This window comes from Lissotriton helveticus, chromosome 3_1 (genome assembly GCF_964261635.1).
Source record: "Lissotriton helveticus chromosome 3_1, aLisHel1.1, whole genome shotgun sequence".
In the NCBI taxonomy this organism is placed as follows: domain Eukaryota; kingdom Metazoa; phylum Chordata; class Amphibia; order Caudata; family Salamandridae; genus Lissotriton; species Lissotriton helveticus.
Window position 1 is genome coordinate 291,206,028 of NC_136061.1, and position 24,646 is coordinate 291,230,673.

The 24,646-nt window shown below is 44.0% G+C and overlaps 1 protein-coding gene and 1 long non-coding RNA gene across 3 annotated transcripts in view; one reads left to right on the forward strand and one right to left on the reverse strand.

The window, feature by feature from the left end:
• Positions 1-24,646, reverse strand: part of LOC144822378 (uncharacterized) — a 1,092,528-nt gene that overhangs the window by 638,876 nt on the left and 429,006 nt on the right. For both annotated transcript variants that reach the window (XM_078679823.1, XM_078679822.1), the window contains 3 exons: positions 18,875-19,046; positions 18,103-18,216; positions 12,584-12,745 (listed from right to left, as the gene is read on the reverse strand). In XM_078679823.1, coding sequence (XP_078535949.1) covers positions 12,584-12,745; positions 18,103-18,216; positions 18,875-19,046 — 448 coding nt within the window. The remainder of the gene's footprint in view (positions 1-12,583; positions 12,746-18,102; positions 18,217-18,874; positions 19,047-24,646) is intronic.
• LOC144822380 (uncharacterized) overlaps positions 1-24,646 on the forward strand; it is a 67,096-nt gene that overhangs the window by 27,505 nt on the left and 14,945 nt on the right. The window contains exon 2 of the long non-coding RNA XR_013608609.1: positions 2,662-2,798. This is a non-coding gene — a long non-coding RNA (uncharacterized LOC144822380). The remainder of the gene's footprint in view (positions 1-2,661; positions 2,799-24,646) is intronic.

Here is a 24,646-nt window from a genome sequence, read left to right on the forward strand (position 1 = left end):
TGTTTGTAAACGTAGGAGCACTGAAGAACCAGTGAGGATGACTAACGATTACAGGGAGAGGTCTCAACATCTGGTACAGATTTCTAAGAAGAATTGGCATATCCTTCAAACTGAAAATGTATTAAGAAGTGCTATCATTGCACCACCACTGAGAACATATAGAAGGAGTATGTCAATCCGGGACGATCTACTGCGTAGTCATTTTCGTGCCACTCCCCAAAGTGCTGACATCTCAATGGCTTTTTTCCCTGTATGAAGTGTAAGGAGTATAAATTCAGTAGTAAACTCATCAATTTCAGTATTGCAGAATAGGGTCCCAACAAAGTTAAGAGAATCTTTAAATTGTTGAACTGCAATTCAGAGTTTACCAAATATTGTCTAGAGTGCCCCTGTCATAAGCGTTATACTGGCAGCATGATACATCAGGCTAAAAAGAGAATTTTAGAGCATATGCGGGTCATCGCAAAAAAAAGGATCCAAGTTATTTGGTGGCACGTCATTTTGAAATCGCCCACAGTAACCGGGACCTCCTCAGATTTTTCTGTATAGATCAGGTCACTAAAGATGAAAGAGGGGGAGACAGGGTCAGAAGATTAAGAATACTACAGTCGAAGTATATCATCGGCTTCCAAACTAAGATCCTGTTATGCCTGAATAATGAAGAAGAACTGTGGGTCCATTTAGAATAACTTTTTGTACATCAGTGATTGGGCTATAACATTTACATACCTTTTTGACTCCTGTTAGCTCTGTGCAGATGTGTTCTTTTGCTCTGGCCATATGTCCTTTTTCTGAAGATTTCCCCTGCAGGCAAATCTCAGAGGTTTAACTGCCCGTTCAGGGCGCAATTATTGAGCCGAGGCTGGGTCATTTTAAACATGGACATTTGCAAAATTATTTTCATGCATGTGTCTAATATGACTGGTCGCTGTAAAAGTATTATTACGGTATGTGTATATGTATATTTCTATTGTTATGTTTGCCCATCCAGGGCGTGATTACGGGACAAAGGGGGACATTTACAATGCATTGATTGGAATTGTCTAATGAACTGGGGGGATATCTATAAGCATAACTCAAATTATGAATTGATATGAAGTCTTTCAAGAGTATCCCCATTTTTGATTGGTTCCCAACCTGTCCCCTTTATGTTGCATAAATGCATGTATTACGTTTCCTGCATGTTCTAAAAAGGCCGCCACAATAATCCGCAAAATGGAATTATATTATGACCTTTCTTAGCGTTGATAAACCCATGTGATGCACTTTTTTTGCTTTATATTAGTTTTGTACAAAGATTTTAACTGACATTGAAGAAGGCGTCGTGCCGAAACGTGGCAGTCAGTGCTTTTTTTTTTGTTGCAAATCTATTTGATTATTTTATAGTTTTGATACAGATAATACCTGCATGAAAGCAGTAGTGGACTTAATGGCATGTAACATGGGTATGGTACAGATATATTAGCTTATCACAATTTTGCTATCCAAACCATGGACTCATTATTAACTGAAAGAGAGAAGATATCGAAAGAGCCAAGTCATTGAAAGCAGTCACATCATGTGTCCCTCAATCAGTGTAAAAAAGGAACCTGTGGAACGAAAGTCAGACAGCGACTATCGATATATGGTTCTAGTTGACTAATAAATCACGTCTGTTATTGACTAACCATTCTTATAATGGTCTAAAATATTGAATTTATCTCTTTAGTATTCTTGGACCTCTTCATAGTTTTGGAGAATCATATTGTTTTTGTTACATTATTTATACATTTCTCCCTTGCTAACCAGGCGAAATATTTCCCCGAGGGTTCTATCTCCTGATAGCATTTCTGTAATTAAGTTTGTCCATTGTATTGCTTCTCTTTATAATACTATTCCTTTAAATGGTCCTTCACTTTTTCCTAAGCAACTCTTGTAATAGGAGAACTGTATAAAACCAATTTATTATGGGTATAACAAATCTTTGTTATTAAATTCACTATATGTTCTCTTGTCTTTTCTCCATTTGTCACATTGTAAGCAATAATTGTGTCTCACAGATTTGATTTGAAAGCATCACAAATAATCGAAAAATGTGAGGATACCCCAATTCCAATTAAAATAATCTCCCCAGGACTTATCCGTTTTTCATCTTCCAACATGAATTTGTTAAAAATCCATCTTTTAATCTGAGAGAGTTTCATTGCTATTTGAATATAAAGTTCAACCGCTGAATCTGTGAAGCCATTTGGAAACAAATTCTGATTCGAAAGTGCTAAATGGTACCTGTGTTATGCCTTAATGATATGCATATAATTTCTTTTTCAGTGTGTTGATTAAGCTACATATGAAATTTAGGAAAATGATTATTGTATAGTGTTCATGATTGTTTATTATATTTTATTTGCACTAAAGACAACCTAGAAACTAAGCACATCAGAGTCAGAGAGTACATATCTGCAAGGCATAAGATAGTTACCTTGTCAATAGGGAATAAGGTTTAGTTAATATCTGTAGAGACTTAAATATTGTTATACTTCAGCTTCAGGAAAACCACAGTTTCACACAGGAGCACAGAGAGTTTGTTACATACAGGTCATCTTAATGTATATCCTTTCTGCTATTAACGTTAGATGCATCATCTTAAAGAGAGAATACTAAAGTATTTCAGCTTGTCTTTAGATATGCACTTTGACCTACAGACATCTCTGCCCAGCAGTGTGATGAGTCAGAGTGCTTATAGCCAGTATCTGTGTGGCTGATGGTGAATGCGGTGGGGTTGGAACAGTACATCAATCCTTTAAGGTCCAGAGTACAAGGTTAGTGCTTCTTTACAATTAGTTTTCTTCAGTTTTTTCACTGACTGTACTCAAAAGAAGGCATTTGAAACCTACACCTTCTCCACAACAGATATTCTCTTTAGAGTTCCCCAGAGCTCTGTGCTGTCACCTTACTCTTTCAACCTCTGGGTCAAGCATCTTGCTCCTCACTCCATGCCGTCACCTTATCCTTTCAGCCTCTGTGTCAAGCATTTTGCTACTCTCATCCTATCATCATATGCCAATTATAATCAGTTTTAGTCTTAAAAGACAGATGGCTAAAGGCTTCACTTTCTGGCACTGTTCGTTGGATGTCATGACAGAATGAGAAGCATAAGGCTAAAGCTTAACATTGACAAAACGAAGGTGTTGGCAGGCTTCAACACAGTTCTAAGAGAGATCCCACTTTGGTGGCTCCTGAACTTCTCCTTTGTCCTCTGTCAACAGTCTTTGAGTAAAAAGCGACTCAGAGTTGCAGATCGCTGTTCAAGTATCTGTTGTTGCCTCCTCTTCCTCTGGAGAATTTGTCTCTTTCTGCTCTGCAAGAGGATCCATTTTCCAGTGTCAATTTGCTGTTCTCCTTGAGTACTGTAATGAAGTGCTTTTAGGCATGAATAAATACATACAGTAAAGGCTGCATTATCTTAAGAATTAAGCAGCCAGACTGATAAAATCTTCCCCTTGCGGTTACAGAGCCACTTCCACCATTTACCAATTTCATTGTCTACTGATTCCGTATAGTGATGCTTTAAAAAAAGGTTTATTGATGTGTCTGTTCCCCAGCCGCTGGTTTCTTACTGAAACTGTTTTGTCTTTTATTCCAACCACAAATCTCCATTTGTCCACTCTTTTCTTACTACAAGTCCTCTACCTAGGTAAAACCAGCTCTGTTGGACCTGCTTTTTCTTAATATGCCCCCTCTGCTTGGAATGCACTACCTCTTCACATTAATGCTACCAGCTCTCACCTTGCTTTTAGAAAGAAACAGAAAACGTATCTTTTCAAACATCTGATCCTTTTTTGTTCTTGTTGGCTCCTTCTCAGCACTAAGAAATGTTAACCTCTTTAATGCTGTGGATGAACCATTCACATCTACTGCATTAGCTTTGTAGTGCGGTCCACCATGTTAAACAAGAACGTCCTTTTGGTACAGTGATCTAATATCCCAGTATCAAAAGTGAAAGTAAACGGCATCATAAGACATTGTCAGCTTTCACTTTGATTGATTCTTGGGGCATAACTCTGCTCCCGAGCACCGATATGTGCAGGAGAGATACTGCTGGAAATGGAACATTGCCCCCTTTCCAGCAGTATCTCTCCCTAGCGGCTTTGTGCTTAGGGATTGACCGAGGACCATGTTCCCCAAGCATGAATTGCCCAGGACCAGGATTCCAAAGCAAGTATCCACCCAGTATGAACCAGGTGTTTGTGGGGGAAGCGGACCCTGGCCATGGGCCTGTGTTCCCCATGCCTAAAATCCTCTTTTTAAGTGTTTCTGCTTCCCCTAGTGGAGCGATCGGGGTGGGGGGGCTTACGCACTGTATGCCCCACCAGGAAAGCAGAAAACCCACAAGTACCAGGGCTAATTAATTGTTTTTTAAAAAAGGAAAGTTGGGACAGCACTTCTAGGCATATGGGCCATACCCCAACCAAAAATGGCTCAGCTATCTTTCCACCCCCCTAAACCCTGCAGGAGGGCAGATTGGATGATTTATTCCAAAATGCCCCTCCAGGAGGGCAGAAAAACCACTAGACACCAGGGGCCTGATTCACAGAACTAACTTAAGACAAAATCCTAAACTTACTACCATTTTGGTATTCACAGAAGGCACTTACTCATTTTGGTATTCACAGAAGACACTTACTCATTTCGGTATTCACAAAAGTTAGGATCTTTCTCCGTTTAGTAGTAGTAAAGTTAAGACTCCTAACTTTAGGACTCCTAAATGCCTTCTGTGAATACCTAAAGTCTCAAAATGAGGATTTTTCTCAATTTAGTAGTAGTAAAGTTAGGACTCCTAACTTTAGGACTCCTAAAATGCCTTCTGTGAATACCGAAAGTCTTAAAATGAGGATTTTTCTCAATTTAGTAGTAGTAAAGTTAGGACTCCTAACTTTACTACTACTAAATTGAGAAAATTTAGGACTCCTAACTTTAATACTACTAAATTGAGAAAAACCCTCGTTTAAAACTTTCGGTATTCACAGAAGGCATTTAGGAGTCCTAAAGTTAGGAGTCCTAACATTACTACTACTAAATTGAGAAAAACCCTCATTTTAAGACTTTCGGTATTCACAGAAAGCCTTTAGGAGTCCTAAAGTTAGGACTCCTAACTTCTGTGAATACCAAAATGAGCAGCAGCCAGATTCATCATCGTAAAATCGTCTCGCAAAGGGCCAGATTCTGAGAATCCGGCCCTTTGCGAGCGCTATTTTTGCATTTGGGATTCATCATCCCAAATGCAAAAATCGCTGTTACAGAAAGCGCAAAATTGCGAAGAATCCCATTTAAGGAATCTCAATTAGAGATTCCTTAAATGCAATTCATGAACCTTTTAAAAATTGCGAATTCGCAATTTCTGGCCGCTATTTACCGCGAAGTCTGACTTCGTGGTAAATAGCGAAAACTTTAGTGCATTTTCTAAGTTGTATGTTACACACACACATGGACTTTGGACATGTGTGTGCGCAACATCAGGCTACATTTTCATTTCAGGGGTGCTACAGGGTGTCCTTTGGACACCCTGGCACCCTTGAAATCGCATCCTTATTTGCGATTAGCAATTTGCTAATCGCAAATAAGGAAGCTGTAGAAATCACAATTTTTTTTGCGATTTCTACATGAATCCCGTTTTGCGAGTCTTTAATAGCGATTCCTTAATAATCGCTATTAAGGACTCGCAAAACGGGACATTGATGAATCTGGCCGTAAGTGTCTTCTGTGAATACCGAAATGAGTAAGTGCCTTCTGTGAATACCAAAATGGTAGTAAGTTTAGGATTTTGTCTTAAGTTAGTTCTGTGAATCGGGCCCCAGGGCTTTTGTTATGGCCACAAAAAAGAAGAGGTGTGACAGTCATCCCAAGCATTAGGTCAAGCCCCAACCATGGGTAGAGGATGTTATGTAACTGCCAGAGCTGCAAACTTTGGCGCTGGGGATGCAGGTTCGAGTCTCGGTGTTGGCTCTGCATCCTGAGTTTGGCCAAATCACATAATTTCCCCGTGCCTATAGACAGCACCTGGATATTTTCATGAGTGATTAGCCGCCTTCTAAAAATCCAAGTATTTTTATTTTATTTTATAATCACAGCCCCAGCAGGCGCAAATTCCCCCACTCCACCTGTGGGCAAAAAGCCCACTAGACACCACAGTTATTATTCCCCCCAAAAAAGTTGCCTGGATTGGCTTATGTAGTCTTTCTGGCCGCCTTGGAGGGACAGAAGGCCGACTATACACCAGGGATATTATTTAACAAAAAGGGTGGTGCAGCCCACCCAGGCATTGTGCCCTACCCCAACCCCATACCTGGCCTATTATTAAAAAAAAATAGGGATGGAGGTGGCCCACCCAGTCATCGGGCCATGCCTCCAACCCTTAATGGACCTAGCAGGTTTCTGCCACCCTCCGGAAAGGCAGATTTGGTGGCTGTAGCCCTAATAGGCCTACATGGTGGCTTTACCCCCAATATCCCAGTGTGGGGGCAGAAAGGGCGCCAGATGCCACGTATATTCTTTTTTTAAAATGGGGTGTGGGCTGGTCCTTCCTGACATCAGGCTGCACTCCCACCCCTAAAGCCTCAACAGCCTTTCTGCTGCTTCCAGATTCAAAAACGATGGATTTGGGCCCAGATCTTTGGACTGGGGTGAATGTGTGACATTGATCCACATTCTGTCCATCATTGTTGTGTTTGCAGTTACCGCTCCAGATTCAACAGCATCCCCAATCCTATTTCAATTCTTTGGGTATAATTTTAACACATGGACCAACAGAGAGGAAGTAAATCCCACTTGCCATGGTGAGTGGCCACAGTATTTTGGCCCTGGGTCAGCTGACAACCATGGAACTTTACGAATCATCTTCAAGGCTGAATTGCCTGTAGGAATACTGGGTAGTAAGAATTTTTAGGATCCCCACTGATTCCGTAAAACAGACCTTTGAGGAAATGCATAATTTTAGACAAAGTTTGATGTCTACAGCATTCTGGTTAAGAAAACATTATGGGATCCACACAATTCACACCACCGTAGCACCTTATGGGTGCCTAGTTTTCTGAAATGTTTGAATTTAGTAGGTTTACTGGGTAGCGGACACTACCCATGTCACCAAAATAGGTCATTTTTTGATGGCAAAAATATGATGTTTTCACATTGCATTTCGGTGCCTTTCCTGTCATGGGTGGTAGGCCCCCCCCACACTGCTAGAGTACCGTTTTTATCGGGAGAAGAGTGGAAACACAAAATAGTATAGCGTTTTTTATTATCAATTTCTCTCCATTTTGGCATCCAAATGGAAGCCAGTGTCCAAGAAAAAACATATTTTCCAAAGGGCCCTCTGAATCACATAATAATATGGCTGAACACAAACTCAGAGTTGCACAAACAGCCACTATTCCTAAACTCATTCTCTTGTGAGCATCTGAAAAGAAAAGCATAGGTTTCCTTTATATCAATTTATTGTGTGAGCAGCGTGAGTGAGACGCTGGTTGGCGAGCGATGATTTTCGGAGGCATAAAGGCGATTGCGTGACTGATTTAATAACCACCATTCGTTTTTAATCACTTGTACAACTTGTGAAATTTTAATAACAAAGTTAATTTTTTAAAACTGTGTGGGTGATTTGCTGGCAGAACTTTGCACATTGTATCTTTGCACTTTGCCTCTTTGCACTTCCCCGGTCGGTCCCCGTTCCGTCATGGCTATCTGTGCCGCTTGAACGGAGGGACGCGACTCCTCCCCCTTGCAGACTACAAAGGCGCCAGATTCAAACCGCCTCGCTGGTGTGAGCAGCGTGAGTGAGACGCTGGTTAGCGAGCGATGATTTATGGAGACATATAGGCGATTGCGTGGCTGATTTAAGAACCACCATTCGTTTTTAACCACTTGTACAACTTGTGAAATTTTAATAACAAAGTTAATTTTTAAAAACTGTGTGGGTGATTTGCTGGCAGAACTTTGCACATTGTATCTTTGCACTTTGCCTCTTTGCACTTCCCCGGTCGGTCCCCGTTCCGTCATGGCTATCTGTGCCGCTTGAACGGAGGGACGCGACTCCTCCCCCTCGCAGACTACAAAGGCGCCAGATTCAAACCGCCTCGCTGGTGTGAGCAGCGTGAGTGAGACGCTGGTTAGCGAGCGATGATTTATGGAGACATATAGGCGATTGCGTGGCTGATTTAAGAACCACCATTCGTTTTTAATCACGTGTACAACTTGTGAAATTTTAATAACAAAGTTAATTTTTAAAAACTGTGTGGGTGATTTGCTGGCAGAACTTTGCACATTGTATCTTTGCACTTTGCCTCTTTGCACTTCCCTGGTCGGTCCCCGTTCCGTCAGGGCTATCTGTGCCGCTTGAACGGAGGGACGCGACTCCTCCCCCTCGCAGACTACAAAGGCGCCAGATTCAAACAGCCTCGCTGGTGTGAGCAGCGTGAGTGAGACGCTGGTTGGCGAGCGATGATTTTTGGAGGCATATAGGCGATTGCGTGGCTGATTTAAGAACCACCATTCGTTTTTAATCACGTGTACAGCTTGTGAAATTTTAATAACAAAGTTAATTTTTAAAAACTGTGTGGGTGATTTGCTGGCAGAACTTCGCACATTGTATCTTTGCACTTTGCCTCTTTGCACTTCCCCGGTCGGTCCCCGTTCCATCACGGCTATTTGTGCCGCTTGAACGGAGGGACGCGACTCCTCCCCCTCGCAGATCCATAAAGGGAAACGTGCCTACGGCCGCGCAGCGGGCGTGCCGATGGCGCGCCAAGGGCGCGCCAAAGGCAAGCCCGTCTGCGCCCGTCCGTGACCGGATCGCGGCCAGGGCCTGTCATGCTGCCAGTCTGGGGTCAGGCAGGATTGTCCGGTCTAGAGAGGAGTTATTGACGCTGGAACCAAGACAGCCCTGTAAAGCCTATACACTAGATCCCGCTGATGACCTTAACCCACAAGCCTGCCTGCACTGTGGTATTCCACCGAGCTGGGCTACTCTCCCTAGACCGTGCTCTCCTTATAAGCCTCGCGCCCAGCCTGACTTTTGCTGGTGTAGCATGAAAGCGGGTCTTTTAAACTGTCGATCCTTGGCAAAACATGCTGATGACATCTGGCTACTGCTAGAGGACGGTGAGTGGGATGCGCTGTTCCTAACCGAAACGTGGCTGAATGACCACACTGTCCGCTGTTTCCCTGGCGGTGCCACTCGGCTTTAAAATGAGTTTTTCTAATCGAGTGGATGGAACAAGGGGCGGGGGGGTGGCCCTTATCTTTAGAGATCGTTACACGCTTACGTCCTCCATACCTACTACGATCGCAGGGGTAGAAGGCTTGCACTTTTGCCTACAAATTAACCCACGCCAGTCACTGGCTGGACTGGTTATCTACCGCCCCCCAGACTGTTCAGAGGGGGTCTCTATGGCGCTGATAGACGCTATCGTCCAAAGTTCCATCCTTCACTCTCACTTCATAGTGGTAGGGGATTTTAATGTTCATGCCGAAATAGCGGGGTGCCCGCTGGCGGAGCGGCTTATTTCTACACTTAGTGCCGCTAACCTGACATTGTCCAGCACAGGTCCCACACACAAAGCAGGCCATATGCTTGATTTGATATTCTCTAACATCAAGGATCTGGCGGTGGGTACTCCGCAACAGTTGCTCTGGTCAGATCATACACTGATCCCGTTTATGGTTAGGCTACCAGGGGGAGGGCCAGAGGCTGGGAGGCGCTCCTTTTTGCAGAGACAATGGAAAAAATTGGTCCCTGAAACTATGGGCCCCGTTCTGGCTCGTAATCTCCCAGCACTTTCCTCCGATGCAAATAAGGATGCAGTGGCTATGTCTCAATGGATAGGCAATATGGTGACATCGATTGCACCTGCAAAACGGGCTATGTCCCGCAGAGGTTCCCCCTCTGCTCTATGGTTTTCATTGGAGCTAAGGGCGGAGAAGTCAGCCTGCAAGAGATTAGAGCGACTTTGGAGGGTGAATTACTGTGATCAGGCGAAGGCCCGCTATAAAGCCGCCATCCGCGAATTTCACAAATCTATAAAAAAAGCAAGGCAACTTTTCATTACCACCTCCATTCAACAAGCAGAACACTCCAGTAAAGAAGTGTTCAAGATAGTGCAGTCCTTCTTTGCATTGAGCTGGATGTTACTCCGTCAAACATACTATGCGACAATATCTCAGAATATTTTGAGAACAAAATTTTGAAAGTGTTCGACACTTTTACCCAACCCGGTCACACTGTTAAGTCAGATTTAGTGGAGACTAGGGCCCCTCAAACGACCTTGTGCCAATTCCAGCCTGTCCCACTGGATGCGGTCATACAAGAATTAAATAGATGCAAATCAGGATCCCCTGATGATCCCTGCCCACCAAAACTATGGAGTTTGATGGCGGAATGTATCGCGCCCACTCTCCAACACATATGGAATACGTCCATTTCTACCGGTGTGTTCCCGGAGGGTTGGAAGCATGCCACCATCCTCCCACTGAAAAAAAAGCCAAACGGTGCTCCAGAGGACTTAAGTAATCTTCGCCCCATTTCACTTCTGGCGGCTCCGGGCAAAATGCTAGAAAAACTAATTCAGCGGCAACTAAACAAATTCACGGAAGACAACAATGTGCTCCATGAAACTCAATCAGGTTTTAGATCCGGTTTTAGCACTGAGACCGCCCTGATCAAGGTGGCCGAGTCATTTAGGTGGTCGCTGGATTCAGGAGCATCGGCAATGCTGGTGCTCCTGGATCTATCGGCCGCCTTTGATACGGTAGATCACGGCAGGTTACTACAACGTCTAGAAGAGATCGGCCTCCAGGCTCAGGCACTTGGATGGCTCCATTCTTATCTGTCCGACACATCTCAGAAGGTGGCTCTGGGCGCCTTTTCGTCTAAATCCAGGAGACTGAACTGCGGGGTCCCACAGGGGTCGGCTCTCAGCCCGTTGCCTTTTAATATTTATTTGGCCCCGCTGTTCACACTGATTGCCAATTGGGGAGTCACTGCAATTTCCTACGCTGACGGCACCCAATTGGTTTTTCCATACTCTGAGGTATCGGAGGCAGCCTTTGTTAATTTCAAGGGCTGCCTTCGTGATGTGGCGTGCTGGATGAATACCAATAAACTGAAATTGAATACGGGAAAAACGGAGGTGATCTTTTTCGGGAAAGGCGCCCACCCTCCTGCCGAGTTCTGGTGGCCGGCCGAGATGGGCCCTGCACCGTTTCCCAGTTCAAAGGCAAAAAACCTGGGGGTTACATGGGATGATGGTCTATCTTTTGCCCCTCACATACAGCAGGTCGCCGGTGGATGCCTAAGCAAACTTAGGAACCTATGGAGATTTCTTCAACTGCTTCCGGAGGGATGCCGAAAGACGGTGATCCATGCCATGGTCACCTTGATGCTTGATTATGCCAACGGCCTCTATTTAGGCCTCCCAAAATTTTTGATACAAAGGTTGCAAACCGTTCAAAACTCGGCTGTAAGACTGTTAAGGCATGTTCCTTTTAAACACCACATTTCTCCACATTTACGCATGCTACACTGGCTACCTGTGGCCAGCCAGATAAAATTCAAGGCTCTCACTCTGGACTACAGAGCCTTACATGGAACCTGCCCGAACTATTTAAAAACACGACTGCCTAGGTACTCTCAGGCTAGACTCCTCCGTTCTAACCACCAGGTTCATCTTCGCGTCCCTCGAGTGAATAGGGCTCGCTTGGGCGGCAGAACTTTTTCCGCAAGTACGGCACTTCTTTGGAATACCCTGCCGCCTGAAATACAACAGGCATCCTCTGAACCCAGTTTTAGGAGATTACTGAAAACCTGGCTTTTCACGCAATAATCTTATCTCCTATCATTCTGGTTTTTACTGCTCACCGAGCGCTGGGACACTTCCTCCGGAGGTAGCCGTTCGCGCTTTACAAAATTCAGTATTCAGCATTATTGTTCATTACATTTTTCCATATATATTGAAGCATAGTTGGCAAACAATAAAAAAACATTATAAGTTGTGGCTAGGTTGTCATATTTTTGGACAAACAGCAGACGAGAAGAGACCGACAGACATAATGATATAGTACCTTTGTAAATCAGCAATTGGGGCATAAAATGATACCTTTTTCTATGTTTTATGAAATTTTCATCATTGTTTTACTTCAACAAGTAGTTTTTTAGGAAAACCATAAGTGATGTATACAAATGACCCCCTTGCTAAATTCTGAATTTTGTCTACATTTCAGAAATGTAAGTATTGCTTTCTTCGTTTCACACCTGTTTCTGCCACAAACTTCACGTAGGTAGAGACAACCACTTAGAAAAATGCAAAAACCGTGTTGATCCTGAAAGCTAGGAAAAGTGAGATCTTAGCACAGCAAACGTTTTGTTGATGCCATTTTCTTGCCCAGCACTTTTTTGACATTTTTCAGAAAAAAAAATCAAATGTTGCTGTTTTAGCCATTTTCTTGGTTTCCTCCAATAATACTTTTACTACCTCTTATCGATATGAAGTGAGAGTAAAGTTACTTGGTGATGATATATACAACTCAATAAATAAAGTGTTTTTTAAACATTCACCTTCTGAGGTTTGATCAGCTTTGGGAGCAATCATGTTGACTGGCTCTTTCCCAGGGCAGACTGGAAAATGCAGGGAGAACTCTCTCGGTGCCCAAACTCCTGGAATACCAGCAGGGTCACGTTGAAAGCTGTCAACCTTCACCCATCCTAGAGTCAGCAATTCTGTCAAAAGGCAGACAAATAATAGGGATTCCAATGAGAAAAAAACTTGATATTGTTCTGTATGTACAGATTTGGCACTGCTCTTTGATGCAACAAGACCTTGGTAGGTAATGCATCAGATGGAGGCAGCAGGTGTAATCGGACAAGATCAAGACATGACTATAAAACAAATCACAAATACATTTCATTTATTGACGCATGTAGCAGATGGCAAACAAAATTGAATGGGTAATTATATTGAACATTGGAAGAGAGAACCAAAAAGGAAGAAACATTTATGTATAGATGCTTTTAGTTTCCACAAGGGTATAAAAAGATTGTTTGTTGCCGTGTACTTAGCAAAAAACATGCTACATTTGTATTCTGGACACATAGAAACCCACAGACAATGTTCTGCTAACATCTTACTCTAAGCCTGATGTAACTCCTCATTCTATAACACAGGCTTGTATATACCACCTAGAAAGTGATGTTGGCAGTGATGATCAGTAGAGTTGCCCAGTCCAAAAAGATTTACAGGTGATTCAGCCCTGCTCTCTTTTAATGAATTGTATTCATTACTTAAGCTACTAATTTGGAAAGATTGCATGCACTGAACTGCACTAGATAAGTTACCCCTCCCGTTATCTAAGGGTGGTTTAGGGTATGATTAGGCTTTCTTGTTTTCAGTTTCTATGTTTGGTAAATTCTGGTGGTTTTTTTCTTCAGTGTTTTCAAATGATTTCAATACCTTAAAAAAAACAGTTGTTATCAGTGGTTACACATTTTCGTGCCACTAAAAACACCAGAAAAAGTGTTTTTCTGGTGTTTATGGAACTTTTTGCTTTTATTATTGCTTACTTTCTGCACTGATAGCACATGGTATACAGACAGTGTACATATAGTGTATATGAGGTCCAAATAGATTTTTGCAAATTAAACTTATTGTAGTACACCGTACAATACTTCTTCAGTGAGTCTTTGGTCATGTGCGCACGCCTTTTCCTTCCCATGTTAACTTCTGTGAAAAGGCCCTCTCAACATTGGCACTTGAGAAGGGCAACGCCAGAACAGCCAGTACACAATTTCTTAACTCTGGCCGCTGACATAGCTTTCCATGCCAATAATGGTGTACATGAAGATTGCGATTCTCAGGGCAGGTTCTGCAACATTTGCATTGAGCTGGGCGCTTATGCCCTCAGAGTTATTGAAGCGGTCAAAAATAAAGCAGAACTATTGAAACTACGGAGGAAATTCTCCTTTACTGAAGGGATCTAGAACTTGTACAGAGTTCCTAAGTGAAATTTCATTGACTTCAAATGACATTGGTGGGGCATTTCTATGCATCATTGCAAGCCATTTCTCATACATTGTAAAATAAACGTTCCTGAATTGCTCTTCAACAGTGCTTTGCTTACCAAGTGGCAAGCACTCTAACATGGAACATGTTGCAGTGTCAAAGTCACTAAAGGCATCGCCCAGCCTACTCTCAAGGAGATGTTTCACATCTACACCAATTATGCTGAACACTTGGCAGACGAGGGTTTTTTCAGACTCCAGTTTTTTTAAATATGTCTACTACAGCAGTTATGTTTTCCTGTAAAAATCTAATAATGCAGTAGAGTGTACTTTTTTCACATCACTATCAATTGGCGACCAAAGATCCTCACATTTCTTGCCTTTGATATCATCAATTAGCAAAAATTCTGTAAATGGTTGCCACATGGATAATAAAGCATTCATAACCCCTTGGACTGAGAAGCATCACCTAAGGGACACAAGTGGGATGACTCTTTCTTTGATGCCACACAAAGCACGAAATTATAAATATTTGCATTATAGTTCCTGTGCATAAGAAAACAGTGCACCAGAATGGACTAAAAAGCCAATAGCATCCCTCATTAACTCTGAAGATTGTAAAGATGCTTTCAGCATACCATCTAACAAGGGGTAAGGATTTCCTACAGGGAATCACTTCAACTCGGTATCAATTTTGACAGGTCATCACACAGCTTTTTCATATACTTAGCTGAATCACTGCAAATGCAAACAATATCACTCCAATCTTTGTTGAACTTGGAAAGAACCTTTTTTGCAGAGCATTCCAGGTGATACTGCGTTCCATGTTTTCCAAAAGTCTGGTGTCATGTTTTCACCACGAGCTCAGATGCTTGGTGATAGCGCTCTTTACACATATACTTGTCTCTTATACCTTGCATTTAATGTTTTAAGCCTGAAGTGTTGGCAATTCACCTACTATCAATACTGACCCACTAGAAACTGATGGCTGGTGTATTAAGTGTTTTTACCCATTCTCTAGGGGTAAATGTGATGACACATATTAGGAAAGATTCTTATTAAACCAGTCATTTTACCTATCAGTGAAAAAATTAAACGCAGCCAAAATATCAAATATGATTTTGATATTTCCTGATTTTCTACAGTTTATAAAATAATTAAACGGGACCTAAAACATGCTGATAAACCCTGCATCTTTAGACCAAAAACCATAAAACTGAAAAAAGCAAAAGGAAGAAACAATATTTTAGTGGCATCCCAAAAACAGAAAAACTCAAGCAGAATAATGTTAGCCCAGTCTTTCTTACTGCTAGCTTGTATAATAAAGTTACATTGTATTGGCCCCTTCAGGATGAAAAAAAGGACTCTCACTCTCTTTTTCCTTTCTTTGAATGGCATTTAGTTTATGGCTATGCAGGTGTTTTTTCAGTGTTTATATTTTTTCACTTGTGAGGGCTATTTCTCTTTCAGGAGGGTTTTAACAGTTATTATAGGTTAAAACCTAAAAACCCCACAGCCTAGGTATGTTATATTGTGGCGCAACTGCAATATATAGCTAAATGGGCATTTGCCTCCCTAACACTTGCGTACAGATTCTTCTCTAAAGATACATGCCCAGGCATGCTGTAGGGAACGGTATTTGGCAAATACACCAGAAACGGGCTGTTCCCAAATTGATGGCCCCAGCAATGTGTTGATGGAACAAACAGCTACAGCTATGCTGGATAATAAACGCCTATGCCCCCGATCTACCCCTGCAGTGCTTAAGGAATTAGACAGAAACATGTCTAACCACATTGGACCTCATTGCCACATTGATACTTGAGTCCATGTGTAAACCACTTGTGAGACTTTGTACACTTTAGGAAAAGATGGGAAAGAATAGCTTATGCAGATTGTTTTTCCAGAAACAGTAGGTTTAAGCTGATACAATGTAACTTCCTCCATCACAACTACCTCACTCCCACTAAAATAAGCAAGCAATTCAGTACTGCTTTAGACAAATGTCCCAGATGCCACGCTCCTGACTGTGAATACTTTCATATGGAATGGAAATGCTGAGTTCTAACCTGATAATGGAATTAGGTTTTTGCTCAAGTTAATGAGCAACCTATTGATTGTCTCTCCCTAAATATGCCTACAAAGTTTATTTCTGCATACAGGGACTAGAAAATATTCATGTAAATTTGCAGACTTGGTACTGATTCTAGCTAAACAAATAAGGGATATGGGTTGGAAATCAGCATAATTGCCACAGAAAAAACACGGAGATACAATTTAATTGGGTGGGCATCCGGTAAATAGCCTCCATACTTACCATAACCACGGGAACCTCTAATCATATTGCACTAAAGACATGGGAACCTGCCCTGTTTGACCTTACGATGAAGTCTGATCACATGCCCTCTTGAAATGTTTCTCGCAGGGGCGGCTCCTCCATTTGAGCGGAGGAGCGTCACCCCATAAGCCCCAGCGCTGTATAATAAAGTGGTAATAAAGTTGATTTATTACTGTTTTATTTTTCCATCACCCGTCCTGAACTATGTGTCAGGATGGGGCAGGGCCTGCGCTTCCGAGTGACAGCAGCAGAGAGTTATGCGCTTTAAAATGTGCATGTCTCTTTGGCCGGTCGTCTTGGGCCTGCCATCTAGACATGCACATTTTAAAGTTCTCTAACCTAGCTGTCTTAGACAGCTAGGTTAGAGAATGTGCAGGCCTCCAATGCTCTTAGGAGCGCTGGGAGAGCCCGCTCTATCCAATACTGGCGCTGCTTTCATGCTGTGAAAGCAGCGCCAGGATTGGGTCGTGCAGTTTGGGGAACATCCTTTACAACGCGGATGTTACCCCGCACTACAGTTACGACGCGTTTTTTACAACGCAAGTCGTAACCACGACTTGCGCTGGAGGGCGCTCAAGGACAAGGAATAGTAGATTTACTATTCCAACACCTTCCCTACTGTACGTAGGCTGGTGTTAGAATAGTAACACCCCTACAGCGCAAGTCGTGGTAACGACTTGCGTTGTAAAAAACACGTTGTAGCGGTACGCGTGGTAATACCACGCGTTGTACCGTCGTACATCCTGCAGTTTCCTGCGTCAAAGCTTCCCGTGAAGACGCCCGAGGGATGAGGACTTTACACTGCAACTCACCAAGGTAAGTCTATTTTAATAAAAAGAATTGTGCCTCACCACCCTCTGTACAAGCCAGCCCCCACTGGTTTCACTGTCAGCTTAAATAACTATTTTACACAGTGCATTCTACCCTTGTTTCCTCCACATCTATCAGTGTGGAGTCTTTCACTGGCTGTAATTGTCTACATTGAACAGCACTCTTTACAAACATGCATTTTCTACGCATGCCAGTACAACGGAAGTCATTACAACGATGCGTTGTTACATCGCATGCCATTACAACCACTTGCTGTAGGGGGGGGGGCGCTGGAGCTTGAAATAGTATAATTTACTATTCCAACTCCAGTGTGTGCAACATTAGGGAAGGTGTTGGATTAAAAACCCAACAAATCCAACACCTTCTGCCCCCTACAGCAAGTCGTTGTAACGACTTGTGTTGTAATGGCATGTGATGTAACAACGCGTATTTGTAACGACTTGCGTTGTAATGGCATGCGATGTCTTGCATGCGTCTACAGCAAGTCGTAACGACTTGTGTTGTAATGGCATGTGATGTAACAACGCGTATTTGTAACGACTTGCGTTGTAATGGCATGCGATGTCTTGCATGCGTTGTAAAATATGTTTCCCGTCTAGGTCTAGCTGCTTACATTATTGCACATATATACCTGTTAGCTGTGCCTACATTCAAGTGCTATTTATTAGCGATTTGTTATACGAGAAACTCAATAAAATGTTTTTTAAAGTTTTTGCACTCTGGATAGCAAATTGGCCTGTGGACAGAAGTCAGTAAGCCATGTCAAAGAATCTGCCCTTGATAGGTATTAGAAAAAATCAGCAGTGACTTTTACGTTGCCTTATCCAAAATAACATCTATAATATTGGATGCCCCTCCCCAAATGAGAACCACACCATCTAACTTGTGTAATCAAATACAGTTGTCTCACCAGTTTCCATGTGGTTGTACAGTATTCGAAGTACAATAAATGGAACAGCATCCGCTCCAGGGTCTTCAACATCGGTAAACTCGGATGGATCCAGAGAGTCGAATTTACACGAATCTTCAAATAACAGAGCAAAGAAAAGACAAAGTCACTTACAAGTATTATAATAGCTGCATGAAACTCCTGTGCTTCATCAGTTATAATTTAACATTCTGCTAAAGGAGACCATGAGAAGCTTGTAAATAAGGAAGTCAGTGGTAGTTATTTGACATTGAAGTAGGTCTCATGCATTCTGCTTGAAGCCTGTGCCCAACAACTGAGGCATGACATGCTTGAGTAAGGTAGTACCAGACATGTTTTGTTGGAGCAAGAGGCCAAGAGATGGGATTACAAGGATCTTAAGAAGGTAATGTAATATACCGCAGAAGGATACCATATACACAGTCTGCATTATTTTTGTAACACACATTATCTTCCTCTTGGCTTCTGTGCACATTCAGCTGCATTTTGATATTTTAAAAAAAGGTTTGAAACAGATTTATGAATACAAGCCATGGGGATCTTTCACAGTATGCAGATGTACTTCAGAACAAAGTCCAACTATTTCACTCACAACATACACCTAGGGTTGCAAAATGCTTTGTTGGTGTTTTACCCAAAAGGCATAGACTGCTTTCATCTAACTATGCACTCCAGTTTGATTCTTCTTTGGGAATCAATACAATATATTCCTCATACTATTATTTCATAGCAGGAGAAAGAGACAGGTGCCTACCGGGGAACTGTAAGGTGAGCAATGTGTTTTCAATGTTGGTTGCTTCCTCCGTGGACCTCTGTATAACAACTGGTTTTGCAGTGCTTGTTTGAGTACGAAGCTTCACATAGTCGTAATAAACTGAAACAGCTATCTTCACGGCGAGAGGGTTAAATTCACTGAGCCAAGTCTCCTAGGAAAAAAGGAGACAAGGACACAAGTAAATATCCTATTGAATGTAATGAGGAAAAAGAGAATGCTAATGAGAGAAATAGGATACAAGGGAGAAGTACTAGAGGGAGGGAAAGAGCAAGTAAGCCACGATTATTATTTAAGTGTGGTGAGATTCCTGTGTGGAATTCCATTCTGCTCAACCATGATTGTATTGTTCTTCTGGCAGCAGATACTGTGTGGGAAACAAGGACCCAATTTTACCAGCCGAAAATTCAAGCTGGGAAAATTGCTTTGACGTCACACGCCGACAGGAGAGAGCCTGCTGCAGCAGATCACAAACCGCAGAGCCGGGAAAAACGAGCAACTTTCACCGAACCGCGGCGGTGTTTTTTACCGGTTCCCATCACCATCCGAAGCCCGGTACCAGCCTGCATCCCCCCCCTGCATTCCCCCCCCACTCGAGAACCAGCTTCAGCTGGGGGCTGCCTGGGGCTGTCAGGGAGCCGCAGGTCCGAGCGGCAGCTCCAGGCTAATCACGCCGCTCCAGCCGCCTCAGCCTCAGCTCAGCCCGCCCGCCCGCCCCAGCCCGTTCTGGTCCCGGCCCGCCCACCCTGGGAAAATTGACTACAACGCCGTGGGCAATCAGGAGCTGTGGGTTCAGGGGCTACAGGGCTGTTCTGACCAAAGCCCAGTTCCCAGCATGCCCCCTACCTATGCCTCTCCCTATGCCAGGGGCAAAAAAAGGCTGGAAAAATAGGCTGAGAGCATCGGAAGGCTGAAAGAATCCGGAGACGGAGCGAGACCGAACAAGCAAGGAGTGAGTCCGGACGAGCGAGGAGCAAGGAGCAGAGAGGTGAGGGGGGGGTGCGGGGGCAGCAGTTGCTTTGCTGTCTTTGCTGGTGTCACCTGGGGGCTCTTCGCCGCTCTTCTCTGCTCGCTACAAGCCCCGCAATTCAGGTCCCTTTGCACATTTACCCGGTGCCGAAGAGAAGAGAAGAGGCGGAGCGGGGGTAAAAAGTGAGGCTGCACACCTGGAATCTTTTCTACCTATTATCCCCACTCACCTTAATCGATCATCGACCAAGCACAAGGTCTTCCGGGGGAAGGCGAGCCTACAAGCGCGAGCACGGCTGCCGGTAGAGGCGGCCGCTAAGTAAGAGCCCGGGGGGTCTGACAGGCAGTCCGACTAGGTCTGACTGACCTACGGCCCCTTTGCGCGCTCCGCTACGCTCAGCTTAAAACGCAGCCAGCTCACATCCAGCCTACTTACGGACAGAAAACTAGCGAGCCAACCATCATCGCCACTAACGACATGAGGTCAGGCAAGGCCAGGGGGCCCCTGGTAGTCAAACCAAAGCCCACAGCAAAAACGAACGAAAAACAGGGAAATGGGAAAGGGCATAAGAAAAAGAAAAGGAAAATGAGCGCAAACTCGACTACCAGCACGGAGCTGAACGTCTCCACATCAGAGCAGGCACTGGGGCTGAGCTATAATACAACAGAGCAAGGATCCGTAACGGTCCTGATACCAGAGACCGTAGTAAGCACATCACAAACTGTCAAAAAACGTTATCAACCCAAAATATTCACAAAGTTTGAATTCCTAAAGGACGCGGGCGCAGCAATATTCTCGAGTAACAGGCACCTGTCCGGTCTGCAATCACCACTGCTTCCCGCTGTCATGGGATTAGCATGCTCTTTGCCACCACTGCTTGTACCCGAAGGCCCGTTGGCACAAAGCCCTTCGTCGGATCCTGCGCAGGGCAGCACCTCGGGGCACGGGAATGCTAGCACTCCTCTGGAGACCTCAAGCAAAAGAGGGAAGTCTTCTAACTCCGCTGCCTACAACCAGAAGATTCTGCACGCATACCCAGCTGGCCTGGTCCTTTGCAGCCGGGAAAACATCTCATCACCCCCACTAGATGACCTCAAAGTCAACCTGAATGAGAAACTCATTTTAGTCCAAATACCAGCTGACAAACTAGACAGCTGCCCCACTGCAAGGGCTCCTGGGGCAGGCCTACAGACATCAGCATCGGTTCCAGCAAAAGAAACCGCACCATGTCCGGAGCTGGACTTGCAATCGAAGAGCCTCACTCATAGTACACCCATTAAATCTCATCCAATGGCTGAACGCGCTCTATCAACCACAGATCAGGAAACCCAAAACTCAGCAAGAAGAGCCTCTGGTAGGGAGGCTGCAAGTTCTCACGACTCCATTAGCAAAGCCGAAGCAAGAGCACTAGCGTCCCATTTCAACACACAAGAATGGGAAGATATGCTAGCCACTCACACACCTGATCCCAAAGGGACTCATGCCCCTGACTCACCTTTGGCAGCCAAAAATCTAAACATGCCCGGCAATGACTCTAAAGAGAATGAGCGGAGAAAGGAACAAAACATCGGAACGTGGAATTCACTGCTAAATACAATCCAACTAGCAGTAGATACCCTGCAATACCAATCAGAGAAAATGGAGCTGCAACTTAATCATCTCAATACACTGGCAGTCTTTACAGCTGGCATCGACGATAAGCTAGGCAATCTAAACAACCTGATTCTGAGAGCACAATCAAACACCTATCTGAGCTGCAATTGCAGTCAGGCATTAGACAAAGTAGCCTCACTGCCCTCAATGCTAACTGACCTAATAGGAGATATAAAGTCTCTACATAGAGGATACGCAATTAAAGAAATGGGCACCACTAACCCTGAAGCAGGAGACATCAGGAGTGAAGCATCCAGAACCGCAGCAGAGCCAACCACCCACTCCGCACCCGCAAACGAAGAGACAACCCTAACGGGACAGGAGCCCTCGCAAAAACTCAACGCCAAACAGCGACGTCTACAAAAAAGAAAAGGGCGTAAGCAAAAAATTGAAACATCCACGTCTAAATATTTCCCCATCTTCTATGACACAAAGGAGAGATCTTGGGATAACGCAAACAATGCTAACCTCACAGATAGCGGATACCACTTGCCCCTAAGCACAAATCAGCAGCAGCACAAAACAAACAGTAGCCAGCCGAAACAAGAAGGGCAAGGGTCCCAAGGACCATGGGTAAGAGACCAGTCGGAACAAATAGTCGGAGTAAGAGAGGCGGCAGCAAAGATCAATCACCTTATACTTCCAAACTGTGCCAAGAACAAGACAGCAAGGGCCTCTGAGGATCAAGCGGGAGTCTCAACACTGCAAAACAAGGAGCCTCCTCTCCAAATGGAAAGGGGAACATCAGAACTAACTATCAATCAAGACTCGCCACCAATAAATGTTAACAACCACCCTCACAGGCTAAATGTTGAGGTGGGGGATAGGAACGGAAAACTTGGACCATCGCTAAGCCAAATTTACGGAGCCCATGTCACAGATACATCGGACTTCACCAATCACCCTGTTTCTAATCAAACTGAGCGTTCCAAACGAAAACGGCCATCCGAAACACGAATAACATCAAAGCAAATGACTTCATTCAAAGCATCAACCACCACCGCTAACATGCCAGGTGAAGGTTCAACCTCGGTACCTCGCGAAACTCATACAGGCCATGCATCACTAGCTCAAGTACATCACTCACAATACAAGGAGGTAGGACGCACCAAACAAACAACAGAGATGTTGGTCTTTTTTCCGGAATATAAGTCACAAGGGCAGCATGACACGCTCAACCGTGGCAGCATTCTTAAACTAATGGGACATATTCCCAGCCTGGAGGGGATAGGTACCAAGGACTTAATCTCGGTTGAATTCTTGCCCGCCGCCAATCCAAATAGCCCGGAGGGGACCAAGACCACCTGGTCTTCCAACAATGTCGCGGAGTCCATTGCAGCGGAAGCAGAGCAATTTAAGACCTGGGGCATCAAGCTAGACCCCATACTAAAACCAGCTTACCCCTCACCCCTTCAGAAGAGGACAAGCTCAAAATTGGAGGCAAGACCGGAAAACACCGTTAGCGTCCTTAAAGGCGCCTTGGGAAGCTCGCCCAAAATAAGAGAGAACATACATTGGCAGCGTCCGGAAGATAGGCCGAGGGCGGTAGAGGGCTCTGAACTAGCACTCACATCAAGCGGGAGAAGTCCAGTGCAAAAGCACCATCAGATCCGCACTCCCATCATGACTAAGCCCCTGAGAGGAAGTCCGCCAATTAAAAACACACGCAGCCCTCGGGGATCGACAGAAGCGAGCACAGGGGGAGCTCTACATCAAAACCGAGCACTAACAAGAGAAACTCTCTCTCGAACGATCTTCATACGTCCTGAAGAGGCCTGATGCCACCAACAAATGAGAGATGGCATATAGGGCAGTGCACCATCCATAGGCATCTGTTCTTGGAATATAAACGGCCTAATCTCAAAAATGGATGACCCAGACTTCCAAAAGTACATCTCTCTATTTGATATAGTAATGCTGCAGGAAACCTGGCTCACATCTACACAACACATCACAGGCTTCACTGGCTTTTCAACAGCAGCAGTTAGAACCAACAGATTTGGCCACCAGTCAGGAGGCCTGGCTACATATATATCCAACACAACAATATCGTTGGCAGTTCTCATGAACTCGTCCACATCCTCAACCTTAACAGTAAAAATAAAACTAAAGCTCTGTAACACAGAAGAAGAGATATGCCTTGTCAATGCATACGTCCACCCTAAACACAGAGGTAAAGACTCCAACACAATTTCCAATCAACTCACGGAGTATATCTCCCAGATGGAAAAGCCACTCTTTCTCCTGTCAGGGGACTTCAACCAAAACCTCCTTGGCTCATCAGCAGAGGAAGAGGTCCTGGCTCTGAATAATATTTACACCATACCACCACAAAGCTCCCCGCAAAATAGGAGAAAGCACCAATACAGTTCCTTTCTCAAAGACTTAGAACATTTAAATCACCGGGCATTAAATGGTAGATTCATGACATATCGCCCTCCAGTAGAAACATTCTACTCACAAACAGCCAGCTCCATCTTGGACTATACATTTGCCAGTCTGGCACTCTTCCCCTATATCTTGGAATTCAGAATGGGGGACAAGGGAGAAAGTGACCACCGTCCCCAGGAATGCCACCTGACATTAAAGTCGCCTTCTACAATCAGGCCAGACAAAACGTTAGGGGCGATCTACACCATCAATCGAAAAAGGATCAAATACACACCATCTAACCTAACAACTCTGGCCGATACTGCCCTTCAACGATATAACACACACAAATCAAATTCAGCTGGGCATATCCCACACTGGGAGCAATACACAGGATCTTTGCTAAAAGAAATGGCAACCAAGACCCTGGCAAAAACTAACTTGCACAATGTGAGCAGTAAAACCAACTCAAAAAAAGGACCAAGAGCAGAATTAAGGCAGCATAAAAGATTAGTAAATTCGACCTTACGAATGCTAAGATCAGCCCCCGACAACGCACAGCTTCGGACAGAGTTGAAGAAACAAAGAACTGAGCTCAAAAGCATAAAATGGAACATAAAGAAAGACGCTGAAAATGAGACATGGGCAAAATTATTACACGACAGCAAAAGTAGCAACAGCGCACGCTTTTGGCAATCAGCAAACAGGATCCTACGACCACAGCATAAAGAACTAGGCTCGCACATTCTGGAAGAGTCATG